This window comes from Vicugna pacos, chromosome 8 (assembly GCF_048564905.1).
Source record: "Vicugna pacos chromosome 8, VicPac4, whole genome shotgun sequence".
Taxonomy (NCBI): Eukaryota; Metazoa; Chordata; class Mammalia; order Artiodactyla; family Camelidae; genus Vicugna; species Vicugna pacos.
The window spans coordinates 14795216-14813495 of record NC_132994.1 but is presented as its reverse complement, the minus strand read 5'-3'; the positions used below and the strand labels follow the sequence as shown (position 1 = coordinate 14813495).

The 18280-nt window shown below is 36.2% G+C and overlaps 1 protein-coding gene and 1 pseudogene across 3 annotated transcripts in view; one reads left to right on the top strand and one right to left on the bottom strand.

The window, feature by feature from the left end:
* The window catches only part of ME1 (malic enzyme 1), a 179829-nt gene that overhangs the window by 134884 nt on the left and 26665 nt on the right, over nt 1-18280 (top strand). For both annotated transcript variants that reach the window (XM_072965568.1, XM_072965569.1), the window contains exons 7-8: nt 4386-4495; nt 16946-17043. In XM_072965568.1, the coding sequence (XP_072821669.1) occupies nt 4386-4495; nt 16946-17043 (208 nt within the window). The remainder of the gene's footprint in view (nt 1-4385; nt 4496-16945; nt 17044-18280) is intronic.
* Nucleotides 11258-12341, bottom strand: LOC102534328 (2-iminobutanoate/2-iminopropanoate deaminase pseudogene; annotated as a pseudogene). The gene has a single exon (XR_001460507.2). The product of XR_001460507.2 is annotated as a 2-iminobutanoate/2-iminopropanoate deaminase pseudogene (transcript).

Below are 18280 nucleotides of genomic sequence, written 5' to 3'. Positions count from 1 at the left end.
CGTGCTGGAGAAGGAGTCGGAGGAAAGGAGGGGAGACAGAACTAGGGGCTGAGAGGAGAATATTGTAGAGTTTAAGATATTGGCAGTAGAACTTTAGATCATTAACTTATTATTAATTCATATTTTATTGGAGTTTTTTTTTTTTTTTGCTCATATAGGAATTTTCTAAGGCTTATTTGGATTAAAATATTTCTTTTGAAGACCTGGAGGACTATTGTAGAAAGTCTTCTGAGCAAATAATTAACATTTCCGAAAGGACTTTGAGAGAAAGAAAGACAAGGCAAGAAAAGAGGAATGTATAAGGGAAAGAATTTTAAAGTGCTGATGGGAAAAATAGCAGTTTCAGAGGAATTTGTTTTCTTAGGAAACTATAGAAAATAAATATTTTCAAAGAAGGGGCAGATTAATATGATGAAAACTCATAAGGATAACTACGATTTACATGATTTAACATTTAAATTCCTGTTTGTATTTAGGAATTCAACTAAAAGAAAATTATGTTAAAGTCTTTCAGTCTTTTGACTGAAATGAGTTTTTTGAAAAATCTTGGTTTGATGAGGCTAACCTTTTTACTTCTATTAATAGAAAATATTGATACTGAAAACTTCCATAACCTACTTACTGCCTACTCTTTAAAAAGTAACATGAAAGGAATTTGATTTTCTTCCTTGCCAAATAGTAGAGACATTCTAGAATAAAAGTGGTATCTGTTTAAATAATATAAAGATTATAATTTTTTTTGAACTAGTATAAAAAATGCAGAACATGAGAACTTCTGGAATTTGGGGGAATAAATGGAAAACCTACTCTGATGCAGCTCATTCAAACCAACTGATAGTCGTAGTATTCAGCAGTGCAGATTATTATTAAGCAATTGGTTATTCTTAATATATGAAATAAATTTTTGCTTATGTATTATATTCACTTTATGTTCTCTCTACTGAAATTGTACTGAGTTTTAAGTCTTTCTTAATCTAGTTAATGATACAGTTACATGCTAGCAGTTTTAGACCCAACATAAGTAGTATAGAAAATATTTGCCAAGAGGTTTTTGGTTTTTTTTTTTTTAAAGAAAGATCACTTGAGTTGGAAAAGATTGAGGAAATTCCCAGAAGAAAGTAGCTTTTGAGTAAGTTCTTCACTAGAGACTGATTTGCAATGGCAGTGTGTTCATGACGCGGAAGGAGATGGATACAATGTGTTTGCAAGAAGAGAGAGAAGGGACTTTCACTGGAATGTAGGGAGCGAGAAGGTGATTGGACAGGTAACAGGATTATAAATTCTTGAGTTGAAGGAATTTGGGTGCCATTGTTAGAGCCATCCACTCTGAATTTTGAGCAAGGGAGTAGCTGGAGGAAGTTGTTTTACAGAGACTTGGCAGCTGTGTGTTATATGTTTGAGGGGGGCACATGGAGAAGCAGAGAGACCAACAGGAGACTTTTTGTTGCCCTAGCAGGGGTGAGACTAATTTCTTTGGCTACAATAATATTTAAATAGTAGAAATGATAGGCTATGGCAGTTAACTGAATATTATGGGTTAAAAAAAGGAAATAGTAAAATGACAACTTCGGTCTTTTGATCTCTGAGATGTGGAAATGTGTGCTTTCGTCATGGAAAAAAATTGTTGAAGTTGAGTCAGGAGTCTACCTGGTTTTAGAAGTGTTCAGTGAAGATGACTGAGTTTCAGTAGGCTATTTAGATGGGAAATACAGAGTAAATAATCTGTAAGAAGTGTTGGTTTAAGTCTTGAGGAGACAGACTTCACCATGAAGAGGTGGGACCACCATGAATGTTAAAAGGCCAGACCTCTGCCTAGGAGCTTTCTGCTGACCGCTGGTTTGCAGTAAAGTGTAGCCCCGAAAACGCTTCATCTTTTCACTAGTTTATTATTCTGATTAAATTTTACAAAACTTTTCTGTTATATGGCTCTTTATTTTTATCTTAGAACTTGGTGTTACTCAAAGGGACATACTGGAAGGTATAGATAATAACCTACAATATAACCAAAGAATCAATGATAAATGTAAAGCTTACTTTAAACAACAGGCAGACCTGAGTGCAAATCTCCCCTCCCCAACTTAGCAGGTGCCCAAGACTTTCCTCATTTATAAAATTGTTCCTTGAGATTAAATGAGAAAATATCTATAAATTATGTTCATCCAACAAATATTTGCTGAGTGCTTATAGGTACTAAGAGAATATAATGAGTTTAGTTTTGGCCTTTTCAGTTTGAGGTGCAGTCAACTAAAGTTATCCAAGTGGTCATGAGATTTAAAAGTCTGCGGTTCACAGGAATAGACTAGAAACACATGTTTGGGAGTTGCTGTAAATACCTGGTGATTAGGGGGAGGGTATAGCTCAAGTGGTAGAGGGCATCTCAGCAGGCATGAGGTCCTGGGTTCAATCCCCAGTACTTCCTCTAAAAATAAATATGCCTCATTACCTCCTCACTGCCAAAATAAAATAATTAAATAATAAAATAATAAGTAAATGAAATATAAAAAATACTTGGTGATTAAAATATGAGTACAATTGAGATTCTGTCAGGATACACACACACACACACACACTCAGTAGACCAAGAGTCATGGAAAACACCAATGTTTTAAGTGCTAAGATTTCCCTGAGGGAGAAAGAATACATGATCAGTGGTTTAGGAGAAGGCACAGAGAAGTGTGATATCACAGTAGCCAAGGGAGAGTTTCAAAAAAAAAGATTAACTGAATTAGTGGCAGTAGAGCAAAGAGCTCTAATAAATGAAGGATTGAAAATAGTGTTCCTTGGACTTTAAGTCAGGATATACTGTAACTTGAGAACATCAAATTTTAGTAGAGTCGTGAGGGCAGAAGGTAAACAACAGGAGACTTAGAAATAAGAGCTAAACTGTAAACTACTATTTCAAGCAAATTCAGTGGAAAGGATAGGAAAAACATGGGGTCAAGAGAGAACTTCTCCCCGCTAATTAGAAACTGAAACTCAGTTATCGAAAAAGACAAAGGAACTTGTCCAGAAGAAGGAGTTGTAAATACCAGAGAGGGAGCTAATTAAGAAAGAAAGGGTGAATGTGTGGGCAGCAGCAGTGAGGTTCGTTGAACTGGAAGAGGAGCACCTTGCTAACTGATGCCTAAAGAGTGGCTCTGAAGACAGAGAAGGGGGGTGAGGAGCAGAGAGAACACGTGAGGGAGGTCACACATTATGTCCTCACTATGCCAGGAAGCAGGAAAAGAGGTCACGATTTAAAACGATTGGGAAAGATTAGGAATAGTCTTTGGGTGCAGTAGAAGTGGAACCCAAGGACAAATAAAAGGAATCACAATAGGGCGGCAGTGGGAGTCTAGCCGAAACTGGAGACCATAAATCTCTTGAGTCCCCTAGAAAGGATGTTCATGGCTTTAAGGCTTTCTCTGGCAACTCTCAGGTACTTGAGTTATCAGTGATGTTAATTTCCCTTGCCTTGGAGGGATAGGTAATGGATGATCATAAGAATAAAGTGTCAAATAATTTCAGGAATAAAAATCTATCCTGTAACACAGGGAACTATATTCAACATCTTGCGTAACCTATAATGAAAAAGAATATGAAAAGGTATATATGTATGTATATGGATGACTGAAACATTGTGCTCTACACCAGAAATTGACACAATACTGTAAACTGACTATACTTCAATAAAAAATGTATTTAAAAAAATCTATTCTGTATATTTCAAAGCTCCAAGCCTTTCAGAGTTTGGCCATGTCCATAGAATAAAAACCAGAATCCTAAGCTAGAATTTTTAAGGTTTCCAGCATAAAATTCTGAACTTATCTTTAACTACACCCTTACATGTGTCTCCTGTGACATTTTGGCCAAAGAGCGCTTCTTACTGCGTTTTGAATGATATTTTTCTTTCCCAGATTTCTCATCAGTTACTTTACTCCTGCTGTTTACTCAGCTTGTAAGACCCTGTATCTATACTTTTGAAATCATGTCTTGATTAAAACTCAGTTCATTTATTACCTGGCCTGTAGCCCCAGTCAGAAATAATGCCTATCTTCTCAACATCTGTAATTCCTTGTTTATATCGTTCTCATGTTACTTTTCATGCACTTTCCATTAATTTGAAAATATTTTAGTTTCTACTAATTTTTAAATTCCTTGACTGTAGGTACCATATTTTTATCATCTTTGTATGATTTCACAGTGCCAACACAGTGCTTTTTCTGTAGTAAGCGTGTGTAGTAAATATTTGCTGAAGAAACATTGCGTTGCATATTCATACTAAGTAGCAAGATAGGACCTTTACAAGAAAATAATACTTTGTGTTTTCTATAGGCTAATTTTAAAGGTTGATTTTTAAATGCTGTTTTCTTAACCTCTTCTCATGTGAATGTTTTGTCCCATAGGTATGGCATGAATTGCCTTATTCAGTTTGAAGATTTTGCCAATATAAATGCATTTCGTCTCCTGAAAAAGTATCAAAACCAGTACTGCACGTTCAATGATGATATTCAAGGTAATCAAATTTTACCGTGTATGGATCAAGAACAACACATCCTGATGTTAGTTCATAATTTTCTAATGATTCAAATTCAGTCAATGGGCACTACATACCTATTAAATGCCAGAAATTGTGCTTTGATGATTTCACACATTATTTCTCATTTCATTTTATGTATTTGAGAGAAGCACTCTGTGACTTTAGAATGTACTGTATAATCCACAAGCTAGAGAATGAGCCCTAAAATCTGATAAAATCCCCAGTGATTATGGCTGAACAAAGAATGAAACGTATGAAAATATAGTCTCCATTGTTTAAAACTGAGAGTGTGTATATATCTCTCTTTAGCCTTCACCTCAATCGGCCACCGTTTCTGAACTTCACTCAGATGCTGCCTTTGTACACAGCGTACTACATTCTGCTATTTGTCCTTGATTGGTTGGAGATGCTTGGCTACGTGCTTTTGTCTAAGTTACCTGTTTCGTCTCTAAGACTCTTTTTTTTTTTCCAGTTCTCTCTAAATCTACACCCAACCCACCTCCCCAAATCCAAAACCCTCCTGTGAGAGTCTTACTCGTCTTGTTTCGTTAAGGGCAGGTGGATTAAAAGCACAGGCAGGGATCCAGAGGAAGAAGACTGTAATGAGTTCTGGCAGCTTGACAGAGGATCGCAGATGGCTTCTGTTTCACTGATTCCAGTGGACGTTTTTCGGTACTGATCTGACTTGGATTCTCAGCGTTGAACGCTGTTGACCTCACCGTCGTCTTTGAAATATTTCCTTCTTTTGACATCCATGTCACAGCACCCTGCCGACTGTCTTCTTGCCTCTTTGGGTTTTTACCTTTTTCCCCCGGGGTTCGTCCCTTTCTGACTAGCTAGTAAGTGACAGAGCACTTCAGCACTCAGGCCCAGGCCCTCTTCTTTTTGTTCTTTCTTCTTAGGGATATACTCCAAGGACACACATTTCATTAGCAGATTCATACCTCTAGCCCAGATTTCTAGGAGCTCCAGGTCCATATACACATCTGGTTATTTAAAATTTCTTCCTGGATATCTCAAAGTTATCTCCTCCTTAACATCCCCAAAATCAAACTCTTATTTCCCCATAAGACTCGACCTTCTTTCTGTGTTCTTTCTCTGTGAATTCCTGATGTCTCCTGATGCCTCCGTCTCCATCTGTCCTGGCACGATTACAGTCTATCAATGCGTCCTCCTGACTTTCTGTTGTAAAGGTCTGTCTCTTCCATAGACTCCTCTCCATGACCCTAATGTGAGTTACCGTCATCTCTCCTAAATAATGGATATTTCTAAGAAATCTCTCCACATTTGTTGTTACTTCCTCTTCTTACATGTATGCTTGATGTAGACCTCAGTGCTGTGGATTTAGTGGTGACAGGACAAAGTTCGTTTGTTCGTTCATTCTTTCTTTTCTTTTTCTTTCTTTCTTCCTTCCTTTCTTTCTTCCTCTTTCTTCCTTTCCTCTTTCTTCCTTTCCTCTTTCTTTCTTTCTTTCTTTCTTTCTTTCTTTCTTTCTTTCTTTCTTTCTTTCTTTCTTTCTTATTAAAGTATAGTTAGTTACAGTGTGTCAGTTTCTGGTGTACAGCACAATGTCCTAGTCTTGCATATACATACATGTATTTTCATGTTCTTTTTCATTAAAGGTTATTACAAGATATTGTTCCCTGTGCTATACAGAAGAAATTTGTTCAGAATTTTCTTTTTGCTGTAGATACCTAGTCATATCATCTGTTCTTTATAATACTTTAATGGCTTCCCATTGCACTTAGGATAAAGGTAAAAAATCATAAATGGGGTCCAAAATGCATGGTCTGAGCCCTACCTCTCTCTCCAGTCTTATTTTTTTTTGCCATTCTAGTCATAGCAACCTTTTTCAGGTCCAGACATGAGCCAGGTTTCTTCCTAGCACAGGATCTATACAAATGCTGATTCACCTTCCTAGAATACACTTCCTCTCTCCTTCAGCTCTCATCTCAGTCATGGCATCCCTCAGAAAAACCTTCCCGATCCTTGCGCTAGGTCAGATTCACCTCTCATAGCCACTCATAGCACTATTTATTTTTCCCTTGTTGCATTTATCACAGTAACTATTTTATATATTTACATAATTTTAAGTATTAATGTCTCCCTTCCCACCACACTTTAAGCTCTGTGATGGACAAGATTATGCTTGTTTTGTTCATCACTGTATCTCTTGTCATTAACACAGTGCCCAGCCCATAGAAGGGACTTAGTATTAATGAAACAAATGACTATAACATGTCCAAATCAGGAGCTGGCAGACTACAGCCTGTGGGCCACAGCCAGCCCAGTCTGTTTTTGTAAAGTTGTATTGCAGTACAGCCATGCCAATTTGTTTGTGTATTATTTATGATTGCTTTTGTGCTGCAAAAGCAGAGTTAAGTCTGGGGCAGACACCACATGACCACAAACTCTAAAATATTTATTATCTGACCATTAGCAGAAAGAGTTTGCCAATCTCTGGTCTAAAGGATTGAGTTTGAAAGAGTTGCTGGGAGTTGAAAAAAGGAACTAGGTGGGCTAAGGTAGGTTTGCATTTTGGGGAGATCACTCACCTCATTTCCAGTGTGGAGAATAGATTGAATGGGAGCAAATGTAAAGGCTGTTGCTGTGGTCCAAGTACGTGGTGATGGTGCCTGGTTCTAGAAGGATGCCAGTCAGGGCTGAGAAAGAGACAAATGATTAGTTATTGATGATGAAGACGGGGAAGAAGCCAAGGATGGAGCCTAGGTTTTTGCCCTGAAGAACTGGTAGAATGGCAGGGCAGTAATTGAGAAAGAGAAAATGAGAGACGTTGTAAATGGAGACGTTAAGAACTCCGGGGTCAGACTGACTTGCTTTGCTCCTCAGTAGTTGTGGACCTGATCCATTTACTTAACCTCTCTAAGTGTTAATTTTCTCATCTACAGCAGGAATTTACATAGTAGCTGCTTTTTTTTTTTCCTGTGAAATAAGAGATAGGATTAGAAGTTTGATTTGAGTAAAGGAAATCTGAAAGAACTGCAGTAGAGGACCAGAGAGCCATCTGACCAGGAAACACAGGACGCGGACATGGGTGTTAAGGATCCATTGAAGTTGGATACTACAAATATATCCCCGCACCAGGCTGAGCAGCTTGAGTTCAAGATCCCAGGAGTAGGCAAGGCCAGGATGGTTGGGTTTATCATTGCGGGGTATTGTACTGTATTTGTGCAGGAAAGGACAATGGGATAAGAGTTAAGGTTAAAGTGACGACCGTAGCACCAAGTTGGAGAGGGAAGGAAGTGAAGATACAAAAATGGGTGGATAGGCCAAAAGGGCCTGGCTTCCATGGCGTTAAAGAATAGGTGTAATGGGGATAACTGAATAAAGAACTGGAAAGGTAGGATTATAGACCATGGAGAGTGAGGTATTCTCATGTAGTTCTTTCTTCCAAGAGGGATCAGTTCTGAGTGATGGTAAGCACCAAGGTGAAACTTAGGAGGAAGAGGGCCAAAGAGGGGCAAGATGAATGCCACTGAAAATGAGGTGGTCAGGGGGAGGGGACAGCTCAAGTGGTGGAGCACATGCTTAGTAGGCATGAGGTCCTGGGTTCAGTCCTCAGTACCTCCTCTAAGAATAAATAAATAAGTAAACCTAATTACCTCCCCCCACCAAAAAAATAGAAGAAAAAGAAAAAGAAAATGACATGGTCAAAGAAAAGTTTAAATGTGAAATAGGATGATCATGTTTCTCCCATAGACTTTATGTTGTGGACAAAATAATTATTTGTGAAAATACACTACCAATGGAAGTGTGCTTTATAAATATAATTTTTAAAATTCACTTTGCTGAAGTTCTTTAGTTTGACATAGCTATATAAATATAATGTGTTTAAAAATAGTCTCCTTATACATTTTGAGGCACACCAAAGTAATTGGTCTAATCTTTCTTTTCCTAAAATCCTTTGTGATGTTAATTACACAATTGCGTTGCCATTTGCATTACAGAGATGCTGTTATTTCAACTATTTTCTTCTTTTTGTATTAAATTTTTTGAGTATTTATGCATGAGAAGTAAATATTTGGAGGATTTCAGAAAAGAAATGAAGACAGTATAATTTTAATGTGCTTCACCCCTAACTTGAAGATACAGTGTAAGAATGAGTGCCTTTGATCCTGCAGACTTGGGCTTTGAAGATCAGTGTCCAAGTCACTTATCAATTCATTTTGGCAGCAGCCTCTTAAATAGCTGCCAGTTAACTGTTGATCAAGCCCATACTGTCCTCTCTTTAATATTCTATATGTTTTGATTTTGTTTAGGTTTCACAGAAATGTCTGTATAGAAGTTAAAGACCAGTAATGCATAATTTTGAGTCATTATGCAGAATTAATAGGTATCAGGGTTCAGTTTAAGAAAAAGAATACGAAATCTAAGTCATCAAACAAAATGAGCAATTAGGAATTAGGGTCAGAATTTCTATCAACTATGGCCAAGAATTTAGAGGTCAAGGGCTGGACTCCATCAGAATTAAAGCTGGGAGCACAGGAAATCGGAGTCAGTGCCAAGCCAAGGCCACAAGCACTGCCTGTGGAGTTGCCCTGAGAATCCACAGCAGAACATCCCCCAGCAAGTCACCACTGTGGAGGCGTTAAATAGCTCGTTTTTCACCCGCAACTAATCTCCCCTAAAGTACAATCTGCACACATACAGTCCACGTATTTCCACGTAGGAGTTTTAGTGTGCTCCTGCCTTAGCCAGCAGGAAGTTAAGTTTGAGAAAAGTGGTCTAATCTCTGACTAGAGAAAAATTTTGGAAAGTTACAGGGTTCCAACAATAACCTTTTGGTTTCTTCACACCAAACTAGCGTCCTTAGTGATACATCGTCCCCATATGTTTCTGTTTTACCTTTTTAACCTTACGTTTTTACCATTTTGCCCACAAATGTAATACTTTCCTCATTGTGGGCATACAAATTGCATTCTAGTGCCAACGAAAATAATTATGTAACTATTAGAGCCTTACTATGTAAATAAGTGTTTTTACACCAGACCCTTGGGCGAACCTTTTTCGTTTCTCTTTAACAGATGTGTTATTTAAATTTATTAGTATTTTATGAAAAGCACTTGATTTTTAAAACTACTGTATTTTTAAATTCTGCTATATTAGTTACCTAAAACAATCTTAAATGATAGAGAATTTGGTTCAAAAATTTATTTAGACCTTAATGCATTTTAATTATAAATTATTTTTAACTAGAAAAAATGTGCAAATGAACTCTATTAAGAAACTGGAGATTTAATTGGGTAATCTGGACACCATCAGAATTCAGCAAATTCATATCAAAAGAATAAGGTCTCATCCTCTTGTCATTTAAAATCAACTTCAAAGAGAGATTTTTCTTTCTATAATACCCTCTCTGGAATGGCTATTCTCTATTGTGACATTCTAAGTATTTTACATAGAAATTTTTGCCGTGATAAACTAGTTTGATTTTTTTAGGATTTTTAAAAATAGGGTAAATGTAGCCTAATCTTATACTAAATGCTATGATAGTTGAAGAGATCAAAATAAGACATGATAGAACAGACATTGCACAAAAGAAGAAATACCATTGGCCTGAAACATGCCAACTTTTTTAAAGTTTTAAAAAGTGTATTAAACAGCAAATGAGAAACTCATTTTTTCTATCAAACTGGCAAAGATTTTTATTGTAATCCCACCTGTTAATGATGCTTTAAGAAAATGAACATTCTTCAAAAAAGAGGACACTAATGAACTCATCTGCAAAACAGAAACAGACTCACAGACATAGTAAACAATTTTATGGTTACCGGGGAAACGTGATGGAAAGGTATAAATTTGGGAGTTTGAGATTTGCAAATGTTAACCATTATATATAAAAATAGGTAAAAAAAAAACTTCTGTATGGCACAGGGAAGTATATTCAATATCTTACAGTAACCTTCAGTGAAAAAGAATATGAAAACATATATATATATATGTATATATATGTATGTATATGCATGACTGGGACATTATGCTGTATACCAGAAATTGACACATTGTAACTGACTATATCTCAATGAAAAACAAAAATAAGAGCAAACAGAAAAAGAAAATGAACACTCTTGTACATTGATGCTGGGAATATAAATTGATACAACTCTTGGGGAGGCAACATGTGTCAAAAACCTTAATAATATACAGATCTTTGATCTAAGAATTCTGTTTTTAGAAATTTATCCTCAGCAAATAAAGGTGTGGAAAGCAAATGTACAAGGACATTTGCTTAGGTAGTTTAAATATTTATTATTTATTTAAAAAATTGAGATACAGTTAACATAGAACATTGTATTAGTTTTAGGTATACATTTAGCATAATGATTTGATACATGTATATATTGCTAAGTGATTAGTTTAGTTAACATCTAACACAATAAGTTTAGTTAACATCTGTCACCACACATAATTACAAATTATTTTTTTCCTGTGATAAGAACTTTTTTTTTTTTTGGTTGTGTATTAAAATTTATTCTGCGACAAGGAGGTACTCACGTAGTAGTTGTCTAAAAATGTTAAAAGACTTCAAAGAACAAACACAAAATAGTTATACACAGCCTTATTACAACACTGTAAAAATGTACAAAGTCAGAATTGTAAGCTTTGAGAAAAAAGTTGGAGTTTAAATTTCATGGTTCCTCCACCCTTAATTAGGTAATGTAATTTAATGTATGAATTAAAATGTTAAAAAAAATAAGTGAACAGACTCACACCAAGGAAAATCTGCATGCTATTTTATTTCCATTAGAAAAGTATCATCTATATAAAATTTTGGCCCAGTTTCTTCTCCTTTTGGCCCAGTTTCTTCTTCATCTCTACCATTCAAACTTAAACACTTGAATTTTATTCAAGCAAAAGCAGAATCATGTATCTGACATGAGAGCTAAATATTTCACATCATTGACTTAATAGGGTTTAATTGAATTAGGTGTGCTCTTTATTTCTCAGGAGTTAGTGACTCATCTTCCCTACATGCTATTTCCCTTTCCTTTTATTTATTTGAGTAACTATGTAATGTGTGTCTCTTTTCCCACATCCAGTGATACGAGTGTTATAAGTGTACTTTATAACATCAGTAACTGGATTCATCATTAATCTTCAATTTGTGTTCAATCCCCCTTATTATATGGTATTTCCATAGTAACCTCAGATATGCCCATCAACCTTACACTTCCCAACATCAATTATAAAAAGTAAGACATTAGCTGAATTAATTAAAAACATTATTAAAATTCCAGATTAAGTAACACTGGGCCCACTTAGAGTGATGCTGTCTGGAGAGGTCCTTGGACAGCTACTGCTTCAATCTCAACACGGCCTCCTTTGGGCAAAGCAGCAACCTGGTAGGCAGCTCTCGCAGGAAAACTACTCTTGAAATACTCTTTGTAGATGTCATTGACAGTACTGAAGTCATTTATGTCAGCCAGCATAACCGTTGTTTTCACCACATTTGTGAAGTCACAGCCTGCAGCTTTCAGAATTTCACCTATGTTTGTAAGGGCCTGTTTAGCTTCTTCTGCCACTCCTCCTGGCACAAGCTGTCCACTTGCAGGGTCCATGCCTAGCTGTCCTGAAATGTAAATGGTCCTGTCGACTAACACAGCCTGACTGTAGGGACCAAGGGCCGCTGGGGCCTTGGCGGTGCTGATTACCTTCCTGATCAGGGACGACATGGCCAATCCTGTTCTCTCACTGCCCCTGGGTAGAGCTAACCAGTACACTAGCCCCACTGGCGTATCACAGGACTGATAAGAACTTTTAAGATCTGCTTTCTTACTAACTTTCAGTGTACAATATAATATTATTAACTTAGACACTGTGCTGTACATTACATCGCCAGGACATAATTATCTTATAATTGGAAGTTTGTACCTTTTGACCCCTTTCATCCATTTTGCCCCACCTCTGTCAGTCTGTTCTCTATATTTTTAAGTTTGGTATTTTGGTTTTGTTTTTGTTTTAGATTCCACATGTAAGTGAGATCATACAGTATTTGTTTTTCTCTGTCTGACTTATTTCAGTTCACATAATGCCTTCAAGGTCTACCCCTGTTGTCACAAATGATAGACTTGCCTTCTTTTTTATGGCTGAATAATATTTATATATATCTCTACCTCACATTTTCTTTATCCACTCATTTTTCAAATAACTTGGGTTATTTCCATATCTTGGCAATTATAAATAATGCTTCAGTGAACATAGGGGTGAATGTATCCTTGTAAGATACTGATTTTGTTTCCTGTGAATAAATACCCAGGACTGAGATTGCCGGATCACATGGTTGTTCCAGTTTTAATTTCTCAACGAATCTCCATACTATTTTCTGTAGAGGCTGCACCAAACTACATTCCCACCGACAGTGCAACAGGGTCTACTTTTTCCCACATCCTGCCAACACATATTATTTTTATCTTTTTTTTTTATCAGAAATTAAATTTATTCAGAAACAGCAGAGGAATTGCAATTTGGGAAATGCATGACATAGCAACCTACATGCGAGTCCCTTGTCTTTTTGATAAAGCCATAAAGACAGGTGTGACGTGATAGCCCATTCTGGTTTTGATTGGCATTTCCCTGATGATTAGTGATGGTGAATGCCATTTCATATACCTGTTGGCCATTTGTATGTCTTTTTTGGCAGGATGTCTCTTCAGCTGAGGATATTTATTGTGATGTTATTTTTAATGACAAAATCAGAGGCACTCTAAATACCCAAAAATACAGGCTTGGTTAAATAAATTATCACCTGTTCACCCTATAGAACATTATAACTATACAAAATAATATTTTATAATATATCATTGACAGGGTAAGACAGTCACAGTATATTTTAAAGTAATAAAAAGTATAAATAGGAAACAGCATGAGATTTTTATTATAAATTAAAACTTGAATTTGCATATGTCACATGTAGAAAAAATTTGTAAGAATGTATATCAGAATGTTCAAAATTATTATACCTAGACAGTGGGATTATAGGCGATTTGTTTATTATTATGTTGTTCATTATTTCTGCCAGTATTGATTTTCTGCCAGTATTCTTGGGGCCAAGTAGAGGATTGGGGTCTCCATATTGAGAATTATATTTTTTGTTTGTTTGTTTTTGTTTTTTTGGGGGGGTAATTAGGTTTGTTTGTTTGTTTGCTTGTTTGTTTATTTATTTATTGAATGGAGGTACTAGGAATTGAACCCAGGACCTTGTGCATGCAAAGCATGCTCTTTACCACTGAGCTATACCCTCCCCCCATATTGAGAATGTAAACTTTCATTTAATCTTCTTATTTTCAGTGTGGCGCCCTTCCACCCAGTGATCCCTGGAATCTTAGTTATGTCTGGTGCCTTACAGTCCGGAGATCCTCTCTAGAAAATAAACCTCTAGTGTCTTTCCAGATGCCAGAGTGTGGGAGAGTCAGCTGTATGCCAGAGGAAAGGGAGATGGACCTTGGTTCTAACTGCAGAGAACTTGGCCAGCTTCCTGTGTTTCGCCCCTCTTTTCTCCCCACTTCCGGGCATACTTCGTGTCTCCTTCACCCAGGCCTGTTGACAGTTTTGCTGTATCAGTCCGATTGTTTCTTAGCATTCCCCTTGGCCGGCCAAGAATTGAGCTTTCTCATGGCCTGTCATCTTCCAGCTTCTAAAATTTTCTTGCTCTCCTCTTCTCCTGGTCTCTTTGATTTTCTTTTTTTTAAACTTTTTTTTTTTTTTTTTTTTTACTGAGTTATAGTCATTTTATAATGTTGTGTCAAACTCTTGGATTTTCTTAAATCTTCTTTCTGTTGTTTAAGTAGAATTTGTTGGGGGGAAGAAAAACTAAAATATGTGTTCAGTCCCAGGTTTAAAAATTATTAAACAGTCATCCCTGCCTCCGTGTGTTTGCACGCGCCTTTTCTGCCTGGGGTGTCCTCCTCCCTGAGGTCCTGGGCATCTCCCCTGAGTCCTCCATTGAGTCTGCACTCGGATAGTCTGTGCTCTGAATGCCGCAGTCCCTGCCGGAGCAGGTCTCCTCCTCCTCCTGCTGCTTCTAGTTCTTGTGCTTCTTCTGATCTGTTTGTTTATATTTAGTAGAGCAGATGAGGATTATCATTATTTGATTACACGTAAGTCTTCTCTACTAGCTTTATATAGTAATTCTCCTCAGATTTAACAAATTAATTGCATTAGTAGAAGTCATTCTTTGATAAAAGATGAGACTGATATTTAATAACCACATCAAAAGCACAGCATAACTGGTGCTGCTTTTAATGATAAGGTTGTATTACAGATACAAAGAGAAGTTTCTGCACTTTTAAGACTGATCCTTTTTAGCATCTCACTAATCATGTTAAATATTAACTACTTAAAAATGACAGTACAAGGATAAACTTTAACCTGTCTTTGGTTTACTAAAAGTTTAGTTTTCAATCTCAAGACAAAAGTTATTTTGGAACGTTTTATTGTGAAGACTCCCGTTTTGATGTAATATCGAGTTGCCACATTGACTCCCTTGGCTGCAGTGAAATTCAAATCAAGGTAGTACCAGGCCATGTATAACATTCATGTTCAAGGTAACTTTTTGGTAGTGCTAAAAGTATCTTTCTAATTTTACTAATTAATTCTGTAAAGAGAGGTTTAGATGTTTCATTTTGTCCTCAGGAAATATTATAGAATATATATTTAAATGTAAGACTCTGATACCCAGTGTAGATAGAGACTTACTTTGCCTTATTTGGGGTCATATGTCTAAACTTAAAACATTGTGAGTTTTAGTATACAATGATGCGGCATAACCATATAAAAATAAGTCACACAGTATAGTTAGGATCATTTAGAATATTTTTTTCTGTCTATCCTTAAATGCCCAGTTCTGTTTAAAATCAACACAGTAATACAGATACAGTGATTGCTGATGGATACCTTCAGCTTTGACTCTTCAGCTGGTTAAATCTTACGGTGCTGGTGGATTCTGCACTCTTGAAGTTACAGGATCGCAGAGTTGGAAGGAGCTTAGAGTCCCTCAAATCCAAACTTCTGGCCAACTTAGACAGCTTGAGGAATTATTTATGAATGACTATTTATCTGGTGACTGGATAGATATGCCTCCCTAATTAAAACTCTCTTTTCACCTATTTAACAACTCTAGTGACTCTTCCTTGATGTATGAGACAGATGCATTCTAATCCTTCCATGGTATCTTTCCTACGTAGATCAGCCACATTGTTATGCAGGCATTCATTTAAAATAATGTATAGAAGAGACACCTTTGTGTAATATGTGACTTACTACAGTCCAAAATTTATTGTTTGGTGAGTCAAGATTACAAGCATTTTATTTTTGTGATCCATGCTGTTGTGTTCCTAAATAAAAACTTGTAAGAGACATACAGGTCTCTGTAATTATCATTTATTACAATCTTATTTATGACTTCCAAATTTTATAGCAACCAAAAGGTTGAAAAGAACAAATCTACTGATGGCAAAATGTTTAGTGCATCTTTGGTGCTTGGCTTACATAACACTTCATCACCGTGTCATTCATCAAACCTATTCTAATCTATGTTTTTTTAACCAAATGAGGGTGTTTTAAATTTTGCTCGGCTTTACTGCTGAGCTGAGTGATCTGGGAATCATAGGTGGAGTGTTACTTTAAAAGAGTAAATTGTAGGTACAGCTGGGAAGTACTACTTCCCAGTGGCAGAGTTTTGTTTCAGACGTGAACCATGAAGAAGTTGAGCTGTGTAATTATGTTCAAAGCAAAAGAACTGCTCTGTGATCTATGAAAGCTTACATGGAAAAGTAATAAAATTAGAACTGATGAGGTTTCTACAACAATAAGACATGAGGAAAACTCAGTTTTTTATCCTAAATAAATTTTGCATTCATTTTGTCCAGCACCTTTGGGAACCACCAATGACTTGTCATGGGTAGGAAGCCAATTAAATAAAGACCGCAGTGACATTAGATTCTAATTGCTACTAATTGTTCATTTTTCCAATAGAAAAGCAAAGCATTTTAATTTTCTAATAGCACTTGGTACTCTTTGGTCTCAAATAGTACAACTATTTTACAGCTGAGGAAATTGATGCACACAGTAATTTCTCTAAATTCATTCAGCTGGTTAGCAGGTGGAGCTGGAAATCCACATCAGAATCCAAATTCCACGTTCTTATTTGTTGCATCACCAAATTAAGCCATGGAACTTTCTTTTTGGAGAGTTTTCAAAAGTAGTAAGTTGCTATCTTAAAAGACTGATGTCAGCAAACTGAGAATGTCACGTACCATGCCGACATGAGATCGGACAACTGCAGTTTCCCTTTCTGCACCAGTTAACCTGGTGTGTGATGATTTCAAGATGTGAGTAAGGACGTGAGGCTTGGGACTCTGCAGTGCCCGTCTGAGGATCGCTCATGGCGTGTCTTACTTGTTGTAGGAACAGCGTCTGTTGCAGTCGCCGGCATCCTCGCAGCCCTTCGAATAACCAAGAACAAGCTGTCTGATCAAACAGTACTATTCCAGGGAGCTGGAGAGGTACCTGCCTTATACAGTGCTTACATTCTCCTAAGCCAGTGAGCATAACATTCACTTGAATTGTTCATTGATTTGATGTTGGAGGTATTCTTTCAAATTTTTAGTATATTGCAGCTGTAGGTTTTATTGAAAGATTCCCCCAATTAAAAAGGTTTCCATTGTATGATTAATTATATAGAGAAACCTTTAAATTTAAGCTATTATAGCTGATGCTAATTTTTAGTATCCTCCAGTGTCACATACAAAAATTTTCTTACCTTGACTCACAATTCAATGTGCATGAATATAACTCTATACAAGTTTTTAAGAAAAAAATATTTTGAAGTAGAGATTCATTATGCATTATAACCATTCACATGCAAAATAACTAACACATTTTAAATTGTTGGAAGGTGTGGCAGGAAGACAAAAAAACAATACTGTTTTCTGTTATCTTTAGAAAATTAATGATATGAAAGAAGAAAATGAGACTCCAGCAATTATAACTCACCCCCAAATAGAAATTATACTGTCAAGTTTAGTTTAGGCTTCTTGTAAGAAAACTGCCAACATCTTTTTAGAACTATGGAATGCAATAAATGGAAAAATACTTTGTGGCTATCCATATTTTAAGAAGCTTTAAATTTTCAAAATTAATATGATTATGAATAAGAGTATTATACAGCTGGAAATTATGTATCTTGTGTTGGTTTTGAATTTACTTGTTCTTAAAATAAAACAAAATACATGAAGCTGGTATTTACATGGCAAAATACAAATATGGGAACGTATTTAGGATGGAAGTCAGGTTTATTCTCGTATCAGAATAAAAATCAAAGGTAAATTATAGCTCATTAATATTTGAGTTTTTTATTTCTGTGAATTGTTACATGCTGTACTTAATTTTAATGGACTTCTTCAAATTTCCAAAGGGTTTTGTTGAGTGGCACAGGCCAATCCTTGGTCCTTAGAAGGACAGGAGGTGTTCATGGTTGGATGATTCAAAACTGACATTTGTTTGTCCCTAAAAAGGTTTTGGAAATTTCACAAATTATCTCAAAATCTATCATATACCGAAGATGTTGATTCTTTTCATCTTGCAAAAAATTTTACAGTACTTTCTTTGTCCAAATGAAGAGAGTAAATAAATGTGGGGGAACACAGATTTTATGTGTTTCATTTTCTTGCCTAATTGGTCAAGTCCCCATCCAAATGACCAGGCTTCATTTTTCAAGTTCAATTAGCAGAACCTGAACTG